The 14,730-nt window shown below is 39.3% G+C and overlaps 1 protein-coding gene across 4 annotated transcripts in view; it reads right to left on the minus strand.

The window, feature by feature from the left end:
* The window catches only part of nr3c2 (nuclear receptor subfamily 3, group C, member 2), an 83,701-nt gene extending 73,146 nt beyond the window's left edge, over window positions 1-10,555 (minus strand). Inside the window, exons 1-3 of one of the 4 annotated variants that reach the window (XM_079615776.1) lie at window positions 9,940-10,555; window positions 7,750-7,873; window positions 5,360-7,142 (exon numbers count right to left, since the gene is read on the minus strand). In XM_079615776.1, coding sequence (XP_079471902.1) covers window positions 5,360-7,142; window positions 7,750-7,753 — 1,787 coding nt within the window. In that variant the 5' untranslated portion in view covers window positions 7,754-7,873; window positions 9,940-10,555. Of the gene's footprint in view, window positions 1-5,359; window positions 7,143-7,749; window positions 7,877-8,368; window positions 8,535-9,939 lie in introns of those variants that run through there. The other 3 variants (XM_079615777.1, XM_079615778.1, XM_079615779.1) reach the window with 3 other exon arrangements.
* Between the last annotated feature and the right edge of the window lie 4,175 nt (window positions 10,556-14,730).

A 14,730-nucleotide genomic window follows, 5' to 3' on the forward strand; every position in this document is an offset into this window, starting at 1 on the left:
CACACACTTCACCTTTAATGCACTCTATGACGTATTCAATTAAATCATTCTGAATATAATGGCCCATCTGCCTAAATATCCATAACCTCATAAACATTTTTTACTCATTAATTTATAGATGCTATATATACACTTAATAATAATAATAATAATTCGGATGATAGATACAGATGATTTACATCTTACTGTCATGATTTTTCAAGGGTTTGTTGTATTATTTATAGTGGTGCTTGTATAGTGATTTATAGTTTAGTGATGCTAGTAAATAATAGAGATTTTAATCAGCATGAAGAATTGGTACTGTTGTAATATGGGAAGGTATGCCACGGCTACCTTGAAGAAACCTGGCCCAACAAATGCTGTTTAAGGAAGAAGTTCAAATGAGGACAGCCATTACAGACCCAGAATCCCAAGCATACAGTAGCTGCACTTTAAATAGAGTGCAAAGAAACCTTGTGTATTCAAGAGAATTTAATTAGCCTTTTCAACATCCCAACTATTAGTTTGCCATTGCCAACATAATGGAAATCAATTCAAGTAATTGGAGAGCAAACTCTTACGGTAATTTTCTACATGTCACCATCAACTGTGATACGCTATCATTGTTTAGAAAAACAGAAGCAAGAATGCAAAAATAATTATGTATAACTTGTTCGTATTACATATCTAAAATACTTCAAACTTTGTGACTAATATTTGATTTGAAATATATAATATTGATGGATATAATAAAATAAAACCTGTCTCTAAATTCAGGCAAAGCAGAGATCCGAACACTTTCTGTATCAGTGAATGCATTTTTTTGTCATTGCTGGATTCATTTGTTTTATTTACGCACTGTTATGAGATTAGGCTCACAGTTCACCCAGGTCAATCCAAACCTGATTACATTTCTTTCTTCAGCCTAACACAAAAATATATTTTGAAGAATGTTGGTAATCAAACAGACGTATGTTGTATGGACATTTCTCAAAATATCTGCAATGTTCCTCAGAAGAAAGAAAGTCAAACCGTTTAGGAACGTCATAATGTTGAACACAGATTTTTCATTTTTGGATGAACTATCCCAAATTACAAATGCACCTTTTTAAAAGTTTAAAGTCTTTTTATTAAAGTAAACAAAATGCTGAAGTGGCATTTCTAGGGAGTCGTAGGAATACGTAAAGACTTATTGATACGTTTTTAAGGTTTGGGATTGAATCGACAGGTAGAACTGCAAAGAAGTATTCATCTCCACGGGCATTTGTTACTCCCAAATAAGCAGCACACAGTTTCCAACACTGTTCTCTCAGGCGCAGGACTCAGAGGAAACTCTCCATACTCCCCAAACTTCCCACTTCCATTTCCCACCTCTTTCTATTCCTGCTTCCCGTCACAAATGAACAGAGGTGTTGCCCCTGTCAGCAGCCCATCGTGCAGAGGGGCAGCTTTTGTGAGGTTGGGATTTAATTGGTTTATTAGTATCCAGCCACGTCCAAATTGATCAAATCTATGCTGGCCATTAATTTTGTAGAAGAACATACAATTAAGAGCTCATTAGTGCTCTCACAGGGATATGCCCTTTCATCTGCTGGAGGAACATTAAGATTTGGCCCAACTCCAGAGCAAAGACCTCTCTTCCTCCTGTACTGCTGCTTCCTTAACATGCCTCATCTGGCTTACTCAGTCCGGCCATATGGAATTCTGCTGTATAAAGGATATTTTTGACCATGCTCTTTCAACATATAGAAGCCTATTTCTGGTCAATGTAGTGGACAATGTGCTATTTGATAAGTTTTAATTTAGTTTCTTTTACTTGAATGACTACGCAGTACGCAATATGGTATAGTCTCAGTGCTTCAAACCAATTTCAGCTTGTCTGCAGCTGGAAATAAAACTTCATACAAAACTGCATGTACTCGTGTGTGTGTGTGTGTGTGTGTGTGTGTGTGTGTGTGTGTGTGTGTGTGTGTGTGTGTGTGTGCGACTTCTGCTCAGAGTAAGCTTGAAAATCACTGAAAATGTCATTGCTAGTGGTGTGACCTGCTGCCCTATGCTCTGCTGCATCACTCAATTGCATAATTTTGGTTAAAGGGGATTTCCACTCCTCTCTGTTACTCAATGTCAATTTTCCTTATTGTGTTCAAGCAACAAACGGCTTATTCTTTCACTCATTATTTAATAAAATGCATTCTACTGGTTACCAGCCATAGCTACGTTGTAGTTGTTTTCATCATTATAATATTTAACTTCTCAATAATAGTTATTTCTACTTTATTTGTTGCGATGTCAGTTTCAGCAAGATTGTCAATATCAATAATTAAATTCTGAGTGGTTCAAAAAATTGTAACAGACATATCACTGCAGGTTGTCGTTGTCGTTTTGGCAGCACTTTTTACAGCGTAGGAATAAGAAAAACAAAGGCATGAAGAGATTTCCCTTACACTACCATGCACAGCTTAAAGGCACCAAAAAATGTCTCCCTCCCCACCCCCACTTATCTTCCTATGTCATTTTCTCACTTGCTTTTCTCTTTCAGCCCTTCTGGTTGATTTTCATATATATATATATCTTTTTTTTATATATATATATATATATATATATATATATATATATATATATATATATATATTAACGTGTAATTTATTCAATAATGGATTATAGTTAATGTGGATATCAAAGATATGTACCATCAGGCTCCTATGATGAACCTAATGGCTTATGAAGGAGGCGACAAAAAAACAGATACACAGAAAGAAACATTAGATACAGGCTAAAATAATATAAAAGTAAAACGGAGAGAAAGAGCGGAAAAAAACACAGAGACATATTGACTGACCAGGCGTAATGCATGATGTTGAGGGCCAGCTGGGGCCAGCGTGGCAGTGAGCCATCCCACCTCTGACTGTCATCTACTCTGACATTCTGGCTAAGCTGGATCTCATTAGGATGAGGGTGACTTTGATCCTGTCAGCAGTGATGTGACTCCCTCTATATAGGTTGCCTTCAAAGTAAACTGCTGTATCATTGTATCTTTCAGACCTAGTTATCTATATGTGTAGTCCTTACCTGACTGACATCCCCCTAGAACCTGAATATTAACCTTTCAGTTACAAATGGAAAAATAAGGTTTTAGATCAGTGCCTCTGTCACTCACTCGTGGTTTGTTCGGTGTTTTAGTTATTGATTTAACTGGGTGACAGCATGGAACCATTGAGGCAGCAGACAAATGTAGAAAAATTTGAAATGTTGCTATACTCAAAAGGCAATATATGTCAAGGTTTTGAAATAAAAATGGTTTTCTCTTGATCAGTGGCGTGCAGTGGTGTTCTGAAATGAGGAGGCAAAGTCCTCACTGTTTTGTGTTTGTTTGTTTTAATGCAAATTCATGTTCCAGTTACACTTAATGATGATGCTTTTTTCATCATCACTTATGCTATCAAGAAAATAACAGTTATCGGAACTGTAACTATTTAAATAAGTTATTTAAAATGGTAAAAAATATTTCTTTATTAATTTTTTATTAAATAAGTCTTCTCTCTCTCAAAAAAAAAAAAAAACTTTGAACAGCAGGAAACCAACAATTGAGAATACTTTTACAGCGTTTATTAATCTTTGTTCATGTTAAATGTAAAGTTGTATTAATTAAATGTAACATAAATTAACAAATGTATAAATAAATATTAACCTAGATTAATAAATGCTTTCAAATGCTTTTCTTTTTAGTTCATCTTACCTAATGTACTAACTGAACTTTATTTTAATGTTACAATTTTTTTTTTAACTTTCCACACTTGACCACACCTCCCATAACCTCATATCTTAAAAAAAAGAACTGTACATGCATTAACAATTAAATAGCACTAAGACAGTATGCTATGTAAATCATAAACTTAAATAATTCACTACAGCCTAGTAGCCGGTCAGAAGGGACTGCTCCATAATAGATGGTGCTACAGTGGTGAGCTCAGCTTGAATCTGCACTCTTAAGTAAACAGACTTTTAAAAAAATGACCTGTTTAAATGAATTATGGAAGTTAGACTTAAACCGAAAGCTCTTTAGTTGAAAAATACATGACAGAAAGCTACAAACTTACAGACAACTGACATTTACTTTATCTCATTAGCCAACTTAGCGTTACACATTTCCTGATATCATTAGCGTGGTAAAAAAAGAAAGAAAAGATTTTGAATGAGTGCTTGGCTGACTGTTTCAGAGGACATCTGGGATGGGGTGAAAATCATTAGCTATACTGCTAGAGCTCGGCTAGCTGTAATTGCCTCGTCTCAGAATAGCATCAAATGAACACATTCTGAAAAGGGGGTTTAATGCATCACTCAGTTAACTCAGCAAACATCTGACTCTTATAAAAGTTTTGCCTGTCAGATGGGATATGCTTTATAGATTAGAACCGTTTAGGGCTTCCTGCACTTTGCAAGCTTGTTAAAGAAATTATGCAACCAGATAATATAAAGTCTAGTAAGCAATCATTTATGACTTCAGTAACTGGCGAGTATTTCCTAAGGACTGTTGCGGTTGATTCAACGTTCATATTGCAATGGCTATAGTGAACAAGGTCACAATCTCAGTTTTAAAGTTTCACCCTAGTCATTGTACGCTACATTTTTACAAGCTTTATTTGCTTTATTTTTGATTGAGCATTAAGCACTGGCTTACAATCAATCAGTTCCTTGTCTCAAATCATTAATTAAGCAACTTTCTATCTTCTTCGATATCTCCCATTGTTTGTTTAAGAGCCTTTCATAAAAACTGCTTGTTTATCATTGTTTTTGAGAGAAAGGTACTTGACCTACTATTAATTATGTATGATGCTGCTGCATAATCACTGGACTCAATAACAAGATATATTTCATTGCACAATATCTACCAGTGCCTTCTGATAACAACACAATAACTTATGTTTATGTTCACAATCACAGAAAAAGGCCTGATAAGAAGGAAACTTTGCTTCCCTCCTATAGTGGATCTTAGTAGAACACTTGCCTTGTAACGTTGGGTTGAGATCACATGTTGATCAGCTTCAATTTTAAGCGAAGACTTATTGCATCACAAAAGTGGCAAGTCTTCCCCATTAGAAAAAAATAGGATGTTTTAAATGCAAGCCATTTGTCTGTCAGTTAATATTGATTGTGAGCTCCCAGATAAATGTAATTAAATTTGCCTAATTTTAGCAAAGTTTTCTCAAAGAGTTTGCAACTTTTGCTAAATTCTCATATGGTTTCATGTTTTTATTTTACTTTGGTACTTTTTTGGGATAGGATTAAACTAATGTTTTTGAGAACAAGAAAATACAAGACAACATTTTTAAAGCACTACCTCAACATCTTGTTGCAAAAAAACTCCCTGATTGTGTCTTACCTTTCCATGTTTTCAGTAAGGCAGACTGGGCCTGGATAGCCATCCCCCCTGGCAGAGAGAGGCCCCTGTGACAACCCTGGGCGAGTTTTCCACGTCTCCATTAATCCAGTAACTGGAGAAATTAGATTCAACAAGGGGTTCGTCTGGTCTCTCAAATTGTGGCGTGAAAACGACATTGTTCCTTGCGCTCCGATCTGGTAATGAAATGAATGTCCACCTGAATTAACGCCAACAATAGCCGACGTGGGCACATTATTATTCTCTTGGTAATAGCTGCCATCATTGGTTTCCTGTTTAATCCCCTTGGGCAGGCCATTGTTAGGAAACACACCAGGTTCATAGTTGCCATTCAGAGAAGAAACAGGAGGTCCCAAGATCCCAGAAAGACTATATTCGTCAATATTATCCCTCAAAGACAAGTATGTGGTCTCTGCAGAAGGAAAACAGCCCAGAGAGTGCTGCGGCTCAACAAAATGGAGGTTCGAACAAGTCACCTCTCTGTTTGGCTCTGTCTTAATGTGAGTCACGAATGGAGAGTGTGGCATAGAGCTCTTGCTGCTGCCTAGGCACATGCTCCTGTAATCAGTGCCAGGTTCATTTTTGATGTATTTGGCCACTCCCATAGCATCCAATCCGATGTTAAATATTTCCCCATCCACGTTCTCTACCTTCGGAAACTCGAATCCCTTGAAGTCATGCTCTCGGCTCTCAGGGCTGTTGACGTCATTTTGCACTAGGCCCAATCCACTGGGAGGGCTAGAGACAGAGAAGCCCCTTGATGAGTTCCTGGGACTGGACATGGTCATGCTGCCAACAGTGGGCGGACTGGAGATGGATGGTCTAATGTTACAGGTATTGCCTCCATTTGTTGTTGGACTTGAGACGGATGATCTCATGTTGGGGTTACAGGAAAGAGGTGACCTCACACTACCTATACTACGAGGGCTGGAAACCGGAGACTTCATAACACTGAGTGGACTAGCCAGTGGAGGTGACCCCGCCATAATGGATTTTACAGGGCTACAGGTGTTGGGGCTGGTGTGGTGACCTTGGGTCAAGTTGGTGCTGGCAGAAGCCAGCGACGGACAATCAGAATCAAAGTATGTGGGGCTGGTAGTGGACGACACCATGTTGTGTCCTGTAGGACTAGACATGGGGCCAGACCCATCAGTGCTGCAAGAAAGAACGGTGGCCATTGCAGAGGGTACTGAGGCAGAGACCACAGCACACTCCTGTGGGCCACCATTGGGTTGTTGGGACCCAGGTGGGAATGAAGCTGGGGGAGCTTTCATCTTTGGGCTCCCAGTTGTTCTGGGCTGGCTGTCTTCAATTGCTTTCCCACAAAGAGGATAGAGTTTCCCTGGGCTACCCTGCCCACCCACAGTACCATGTTGGGCAAAGCCAAAATCTGCCTCCCTGGCAGCATTCATGTACAAGCCCATAGACTCAGCAACCGTTTTGGAGAGCTCCTTTGAATCTGTTTCTGACTTGCGGTTGTGGAAGGAGTTGTTGAAGGAGGGAAACGGTAATGGTTGATTCTGGTTAACTCTAAGCACTGTTGTCTCGGTAGTCTTAAAGTTGTTGTCCTTGCAGACAGACGGCACATTGGGGGCATTGCTCGAGTTTACAATATCCATGAGCACATCACTGTTTGTCAAACTCTCTTCTGCAGAACAGCAATACTCCATGGCGCTTGGCATCTGTGCCCATTTGTTTTCTGGAGTTGCCCCTTCGGAGTAACTTTGGTATCTTTTAGTCTCCATACCTGGATCATTTGATAAACCTAATGGGCCAATAAATGAGAGAAATTTAGACCTTGCAGTCAAAATGGCAATGTTTTGATTAGTACAAAGAAAACTCATTAGTTAGACTGTCAAACCAAATAACACACATAATTATTACTGGTTTAGTTTGAATATTTTTAAGAAATAAATCTTTGCATTTTGTGATTACAAAGAAATGTATAATTTTTTTATAGGATTCACTGGGCTTTAAAAATTCAATTGGTACATCTCCTTATTCATTTTTTTTTTCACCTAATACATTCAGTATTTTTGTTTTTCATGATTAACTTCTATGCTCAGATTTAAATGGGCCGCTTTTTGCTGCTTTGTGCAATTGCCCTCTTCTTTCTCCCTTGCGGGGGCCATGCTGTCTCTGTCAATCCACGGTCAACCCCAACCACAACCTGAAACGTTTTCTATTTGACAAATTTATTTTAGATTTCCCATGTGCTTTACTTTTTTCACCACCACGCTGTGTGAATCCACTAAATTAGTAAATCTGTAAATTAACTATGAAACTGTTTCAGCAGTGCTGGATCCTGGTACTTCCTCCGCAGACATCAGATGTAACGCTCTTCATTAGGTAGTTTCATGGGATCCACTCACCCATCTCATTGAATATGAATTGTGACCTAGCAGGTAACTTTTTCTCAGCAACTCCCTGTGCTTTACTTTGCCGCCCCCTCTAACTTCAGCTGCTATCTGTCTGCACCATAAAAAGGTCCTTTACCTGCTAAAAGACAAAAAAATGTAGGAGGGATGATAATATCACCATACAGATCAGGTCAAGGTAATAAAAATGTTACTCCACCCCTCATATACATCCACTGACATATAGTGCTATATATTTCGGCTTACTCTGGATTTGAACCTGAGACCTCTACCACTTATTCAGTGTTCACGGCCATGTGTACTGTCAGGCAGTCTCATCTGGTGATAGCCATCTTTTCTACAGTAGTTATAGCCTAGTTTAATATAGAATCTTGAATTCTTTGTTTCAGGATTTTATTATTATTTGTATTATTATTATTATTATTATTATTATATGTCTAGAAAAGTAGAATGGTATAAAAATGATTCATCTTCATTATATTTATACATTTGGTATGTTTTACAAACATAGATACTAATTTTGTCCTTCAGATGTTAACGATACAACACAAGTAGCAGTGTTAGAAGTTTTAGCAGTGTTACATTTAGTTGGAGAAATGACAAATGTTTGCACCTTCTGAAATTCCAACTGCCCCCTTAAGTAATTTGTCCTGGTGCTGGCATCCTAAACATGCCTTCAAAAAAGCAATAGTGGACTGAAACTTGCAATGCAGAGATAGTGTGAATGCAAAAAGAACTGGTCTGAATCTGAAAACAAGCGACAACAGCTGTCAGCAGGATTCAATGCATTGTGTATTGATTAATTTTCCCCACATATGTAATGAGTTATTTTAGATTTATTAAATACATTATAAATAAAAATGGCGTGCACAACAACAGAGTGGCTGATAAATTTCAGCAAAAAAAAATTATTTCCCATCCTGTTGCACCAGACACCAAGAGGAGAAAGCAAAGCTGACCGCTGTGAGTTTAAACTGTCATTCATGTAGAGTAAGTTAGGCCTACAGACTTATTTCACCATCCATACAGTCAGTCATGAGTAGCTCTTCTCTAGCGAGATGCAGTTAGTTCAGGCATCGAACTTTTAAAAGCAAAGTCAAATGGTAGCGACAATGTTGCTTTAAACGTTTGACGTAATTCTTTGTTTATGTTTTGTTTTTCCCCCCATCGTCTTTCTTCCCACGATACCGTGCTTAAGCGCGCAACCATTGGACAGAAGCAGACACACTGTCGCCAAGAGTTTATCACGCCACTCACGGATTGGTCCCGACGCTCTGTCAGTCTTTTATTCATAAGCTTTGTAGCCACAAAACTGCTGCGACATTCTTTGTAGAATTTAAATTACGAACTTTGCTCTATGTTTAGCCTATGCAAACTTTACGTGTTAGTTCGGACGCGTGATAATGCATGCTGCATTGCAAAGCAATTGCGACCTCCAGAATGATGCGTGTGACGCAGTTGATTCTTTTGCAAAAGAAACTCCTGACTAAATATCGTTGCTATACACTTTATTCATCACATGACGTCACGTGAATCAAGCATGCTTAAATAAGTATGAATGTTTGCATGCATTTTCACAAGAAAACATCTTACTCGCCGCTGTTCTCAATGTCTAACCAGCCAGAACATCACTGGTAATAATTGTGCCCCATCTGTCTGACTTCAGTTTCGCTCAACTCTGCACTGTACTTTAGCACAAGTACAGTAAATAAGATGATGTTAACGTTACGCGAAATAAATCACATAAGCTAATATCCAATAAGAACTTGTCGACGGAACGAAAGAGATCATGTTAAGCTTTGATATAACAAAAGCTATACTATATTTTATATAGGCTTGATTTGAAACCGTTAGCATTAACGATACTGATGAAAAGTATTCACTTGCATGAATCCAGTCGGTTGTGGATTGATCTAGTTTAGTCGAGAAAACGTCAAACATAATCTGATGCAAATGAGGTTTAGGGATACACATTAATAACTGTAATACAGTTGTAATAGGCCTATTTGTTTATTTATGACATGTTTATTTTCATCGCTTTAAAGTGGAAATGTACTTCATGCACAGCATGGGATCCTGTCAAGTTAAACATCAAGTTTTAGACAAGTTTTTTAACGCGTCTGCATTTGCAGTTGTTCATACTGGTTTGTTCTCAGAGATAATAATAATATTAAGACATCTTACCGTAGTTATGACATCCAATTTTGACAGTTATCTTTACTGCTGGCCACTAGTAATCCGATGGACAAAACGGAGAAAATGACACTAAACAGAGCCGTTAAGTTGTGTTTAGAAGTATTCCCAGTGTTGCGACTGCTTGCATACTAGTTTCAGTTGTGACAGCTGAACGCACCGCACACTGCCGCGCGCATGACGCGAGATCCTTAACGACAGCGCACTGTACGCGTACAACGGTCGACAGCGACTTGTCGAAACGTCCTGTCGACAGTTTTCTGTTTACGTGCACATTGCTGCTAGATTGTTGAAGGCGCCCAACTGAAGACTAATAAAAAACAGCGGAGGACTCAGACAGACTTGCGTAGCGACGTCATTGTGTGCACATGGACCCTCCTACTGCAACGAGAGCTCGAGTGGGAGGGGGCGATGAATGCGCTCAGGTATATACGGCTCTTGGTCCAGAAGTAGGGCAAGGTAGTTTGATTGCGCAGGCGCTAACCTGTGCATCTAGGACAAATGGATGATGTGCAAACATTTAAGTGCATGACATTTCTTGCTAAATGTTATTCTGTGGTATATAATTCAATCATCATTTAATGTAATTAAGCCATGTACTGCAATACCAGACTTTTTTCTTTTTTTCATGTTGCAGAATTAAGGGGATAAACTCGTAAAAAATTTAGAGGAGAAGTGCAGATAAGTGCAATTATAAATGTTGTCTTCTCTAGATATGGAGCATTGGATATTGACTGACTCGAGTCAGTATTGGGACATCAAGCATTAAATGACAAATTGTTGGATGTGTGTATGCAAGAAATAACAATGTTGGATGTGTACGCAATAAATAATGTTTTGGTCCCATACTCTCATGTCATCCTCCAGTGGTCACTTAAAGTTATGCAATTTTCTAAATAATTTTCTATTTTTTTAAATAAACAAAAAAAATAGGTACATTTTATATTCTTTTTAGGCAGGTTAATTCCTCTGATCTTGAAAGCACTTGAAACCTACTGAAGAAAATCCTTTGAGACTGTCCTTTGGAAGTGGTGTGTGTGAATTTCAGGCTTGAGATGATAACATATGACCATCTAATCTGCTTAATGTGCAGTCGCAAACTTTTTTAACAGAACCGGAAAAACTATGAATGTATTTGTACTAACTAAGCAGTACATGAATATAAAATAATATTTGTATAGGTCCTCATTTCTACCAAGCATTGATTTAATATAAAGGCTTCTTTTAAAAAGACCTACCACAAGGTGGTGCAGTTTTTGTGATTTTGTTAGAATTTGGTGACATGGAAATGGTCTTTAATAACCCCGTGCTTATGTAATACTAATGAAGGGGTGATCCTTTCACTTATATTCAATACATGTATGTAATAGTTATAGCAATAAGTGTATAATTACAGTCTTTCTTATTCCTGTCAACATATGACAATTACATACTAACCTCAATTGCAGGGCCTTGTGTTTATCTGATTATGTTGAATAAACTCTGGTTTCATCCTTCTTATTTTCTCTAAGTCAGTTGTGGATACGATATCTGCCAAGCAGAGATTCGTGACCTTTGAGGCCATAATGTAACCAAACCTCCTCCAGTGCTGAACTTGTAATCTTACATGGTCAAGCACTTGTTTTAAAGGGGTCATCGGATGGGCTCTTCATGTAAAGTTTGTAACATACTTTGGTAAAATTTCCTCAATGGTTGTGTAAAACAACACCCTTTTTACCTCCCCAAAAACAGCTCTGTTCACAGCGACCCGCTTCGGTGCATGTCTTTTTAAATGATAATGAGCAACTGCTCACCCCACCCTCTCTTCCATGGGTTGTGGGCGGAGCATGAGCAATATGACATCATATTGCTCAGAAAATCCAAACGGCTTGATTATTGAGTGTTTAGACCGTTTTAGTTTTTGAGGATTAAAAAAAAAGGAGTGAATGGATTTTTTTTTTATTGTATGGTGGTTGTGTCCATACACTGCAAACACCATATGCAAACACCATATAAAAGTGAATTTTGTATCCGATGACCCCTTTAAAAAGCTGAGAATTTGCCTCTATTAAGGATTAAACATAGCAAAGTTTTCTAGAACCAGCAGCTCATAGATTTAGCCGGAGAGTGATTATTAGTCACCTGTAATTCATATTGTCCATCTGTTATCAAGTCAAACTGTCAGATCCGTCTGGTTAGATTATAGGGCAAAGACTAAGTAAGTATTTGCTTATTTTTTTGATTCACAAAGTTAGAAAAAGCAGTAAATTATCAGCTATATATTATATTGAATACATTTCTTATTACTAAGATTTTATTATAATGAAAGCAATCAGTCATGATCAAAATAATAGGGTTGGCACAATGTTCCATTTATACTATTAATTCAACTATCAGCGGATGTACAAATATATAGAAGTGCTGGGTAGATCCCACAGTGTGACATGGCTTACAGCGGGGATCATTTTGTTCATACAGTCTGACAAGCAACAGTCGTAAAGGACTATTATAAATCGTACAGTGGGCAGTGTCCGGCTTTAGTTTTCTTTGTCACTATTTGTCTGAGCTCTAGTCATTCATTAGTTGTCATGGTTTATCACTAGTTCTCACCTGTTCCCTGTTTCGTTGATTGTCATCTTCCTATATTAACCCAATGTGTCTTCAGTTCATTGTTTTGTGTTAACGTTATGACATGATGTGTATGCTAGTGCTCTTTGTGTTTATTAAATGTATGTTATTGTCGTTCATTCTACGTAATGCTCTCAACTTGGATTTAACCACATGCAACCCCTGACAAAACTTTTTACTGTGAAAATGGATATTCCCGCAGTCCGCCTCCTCGTGCTGAAACTGGGGGATCGCTCCCTCGAGGATTTAACAAGAGATTTTCTCAACCTGGCGTGCCTCACCCACTACCCGACCACTCTCTGTGTGTTTTCTATCACACTGTATTAGCAAGCGGTCGAAGGCAATGGCTGCCCGTGGATGGTCCTCAAAGAAGATTCGCAGAATATGTGGAGTGGGTGCTGGTGCAGTGTGATTTACTGTTCACCATCTGCATTGCAACTCCACTCCAGACCCAGAGCCCACCCAGTTATCAGCCATGCCTTGGAAGAGCCAGAGCGCAAGAGCAATCGCCAGAGGCTAATTTCATCCCAGAGCCCTAGCCCAAAGCAGAGTCTGTCTAGGTGTGAGCCGGCATCAGCGTCCGTCGTTGAGGGCATTTTAGTGGAGCCCTGCCTACACTCCCAAAGCTGTGGTGCATAAACTAAGCTGGAGTCTGACTGATTTAATACTGGATGAGGAAGTGTTATGTGATGTGCTGGACGAGGAGGTGTTTTCTATGCTACAGCCACTGCTGGTCCAATCTAGTTCCAAGTCATCCAAGTCATCTAAGACTCGCGTAGCCAGACCTTCAGACTGACGGCAGAAGGTCTGGACACTATCGCATCTTTTCTTGGCCAAGGACCGCCCAAGAGTACGTTTGACTGACATGTAACGCAACCAATCACAGTTTGTTTTGTTCCGCGCCATTTTTAGTGGCGTAGCAATATAATATCTATGTCCCTACAATAACAGACCGGCATGCATCTAATAAATTATTCATTCAACAACGCTGCAACAATGGAACCGCAAACTTCACATTATTTTGAAAATCCAGCGTTTAGTTGATCGTGGTAAGCGCTTATTGTCACAGTTTTAAACACAACGGCTTTCATCTTCCATGAGGGGTTTTGGCATCAAGGGATTCGTTTCCAGGTGGACTGATAAAGAACGCAACACACACATCTCCCGGACATCCTGTAGCATTCAACCAATCAGATCGCGACTTCGAAACTCCTGAAGTGTTTCCAGAAAAGTGTGCCATATGCCCAATCAGCCAACGGTCCGTGGGCGTGACGTCTGAGGCTGAGACTATCGCTGGATAAGCCCAGCTCCAAGTCGTTACTGGTTAAGCCCAGCTCCAAGTCTTCTTCATCATCCAGCATCAAGTCTTCATCATCCAGCACCCATTCATTCTTGTGAATGGTCCCGTCCAGCCTCCCTCTCCCACCTCCACTGGCAAAGCCATACAGTTCCTCGGCCATGTCTCCGCTGTCTCCCTTCAGCCCATCGGCTCCTCCAGTGGTTCCACTCTGCTGCACAGAGGCTGGGGGTTCCCAGTCATCAGCTCTGCCTTGACTCTTGGATCGCTCAGCTCCACCTTAAGCCTCCAACATCCGGACTCAACCTTGGCCCTCCGACCCATCGACTCAACGCTCCCTCAGCTCCACCATGGATGGTCATCCATCAGGCTCCACCTCCGCCTCAGACTTTCGACGCCCTATAGGCCTTCTGTGTCATCCTGGATTTTCTGCTTGGCCTGAGGGGCCGTTTACACAACATCATTTTCAACTAAAAATTTAAAACTTTTTATGAGTTTTGGCCGTTCATTTATGTAAAAACTTTGTTTTCGTCATCATCATCTTCTCCCTGGTCATCGTCTCGTTGGTCTCTTCCTCTGCATGCTCCTCGTCTCTTCTCCCTCCCTTCCTTCCTCCCTCCTCAGTTTGGACTATGGTTACAGTGTGAGGACGTGTTTTTCTTTTCTTTTCTGTCACAGTCATGTTCTGTTTCACTTGTTTCATTTCTAGTCTTTATTGTCAGTTATTATCTGAGTTCTAGTCATTCATGGTTGTCATGGTTTCTCCTTAGTTCCCCTGACAAGTGGCTTGTCTGTGTTTATTCCACAAACCTAGATGACCATTTGAATCTAATTAGAAATCTATTTTATTTTAGAAAGGAATAAAAAATATTTTGGCA

Source organism: Phoxinus phoxinus, assembly GCF_949152265.1.
Source record: "Phoxinus phoxinus genome assembly, chromosome: 6".
In the NCBI taxonomy this organism is placed as follows: domain Eukaryota; kingdom Metazoa; phylum Chordata; class Actinopteri; order Cypriniformes; family Leuciscidae; genus Phoxinus; species Phoxinus phoxinus.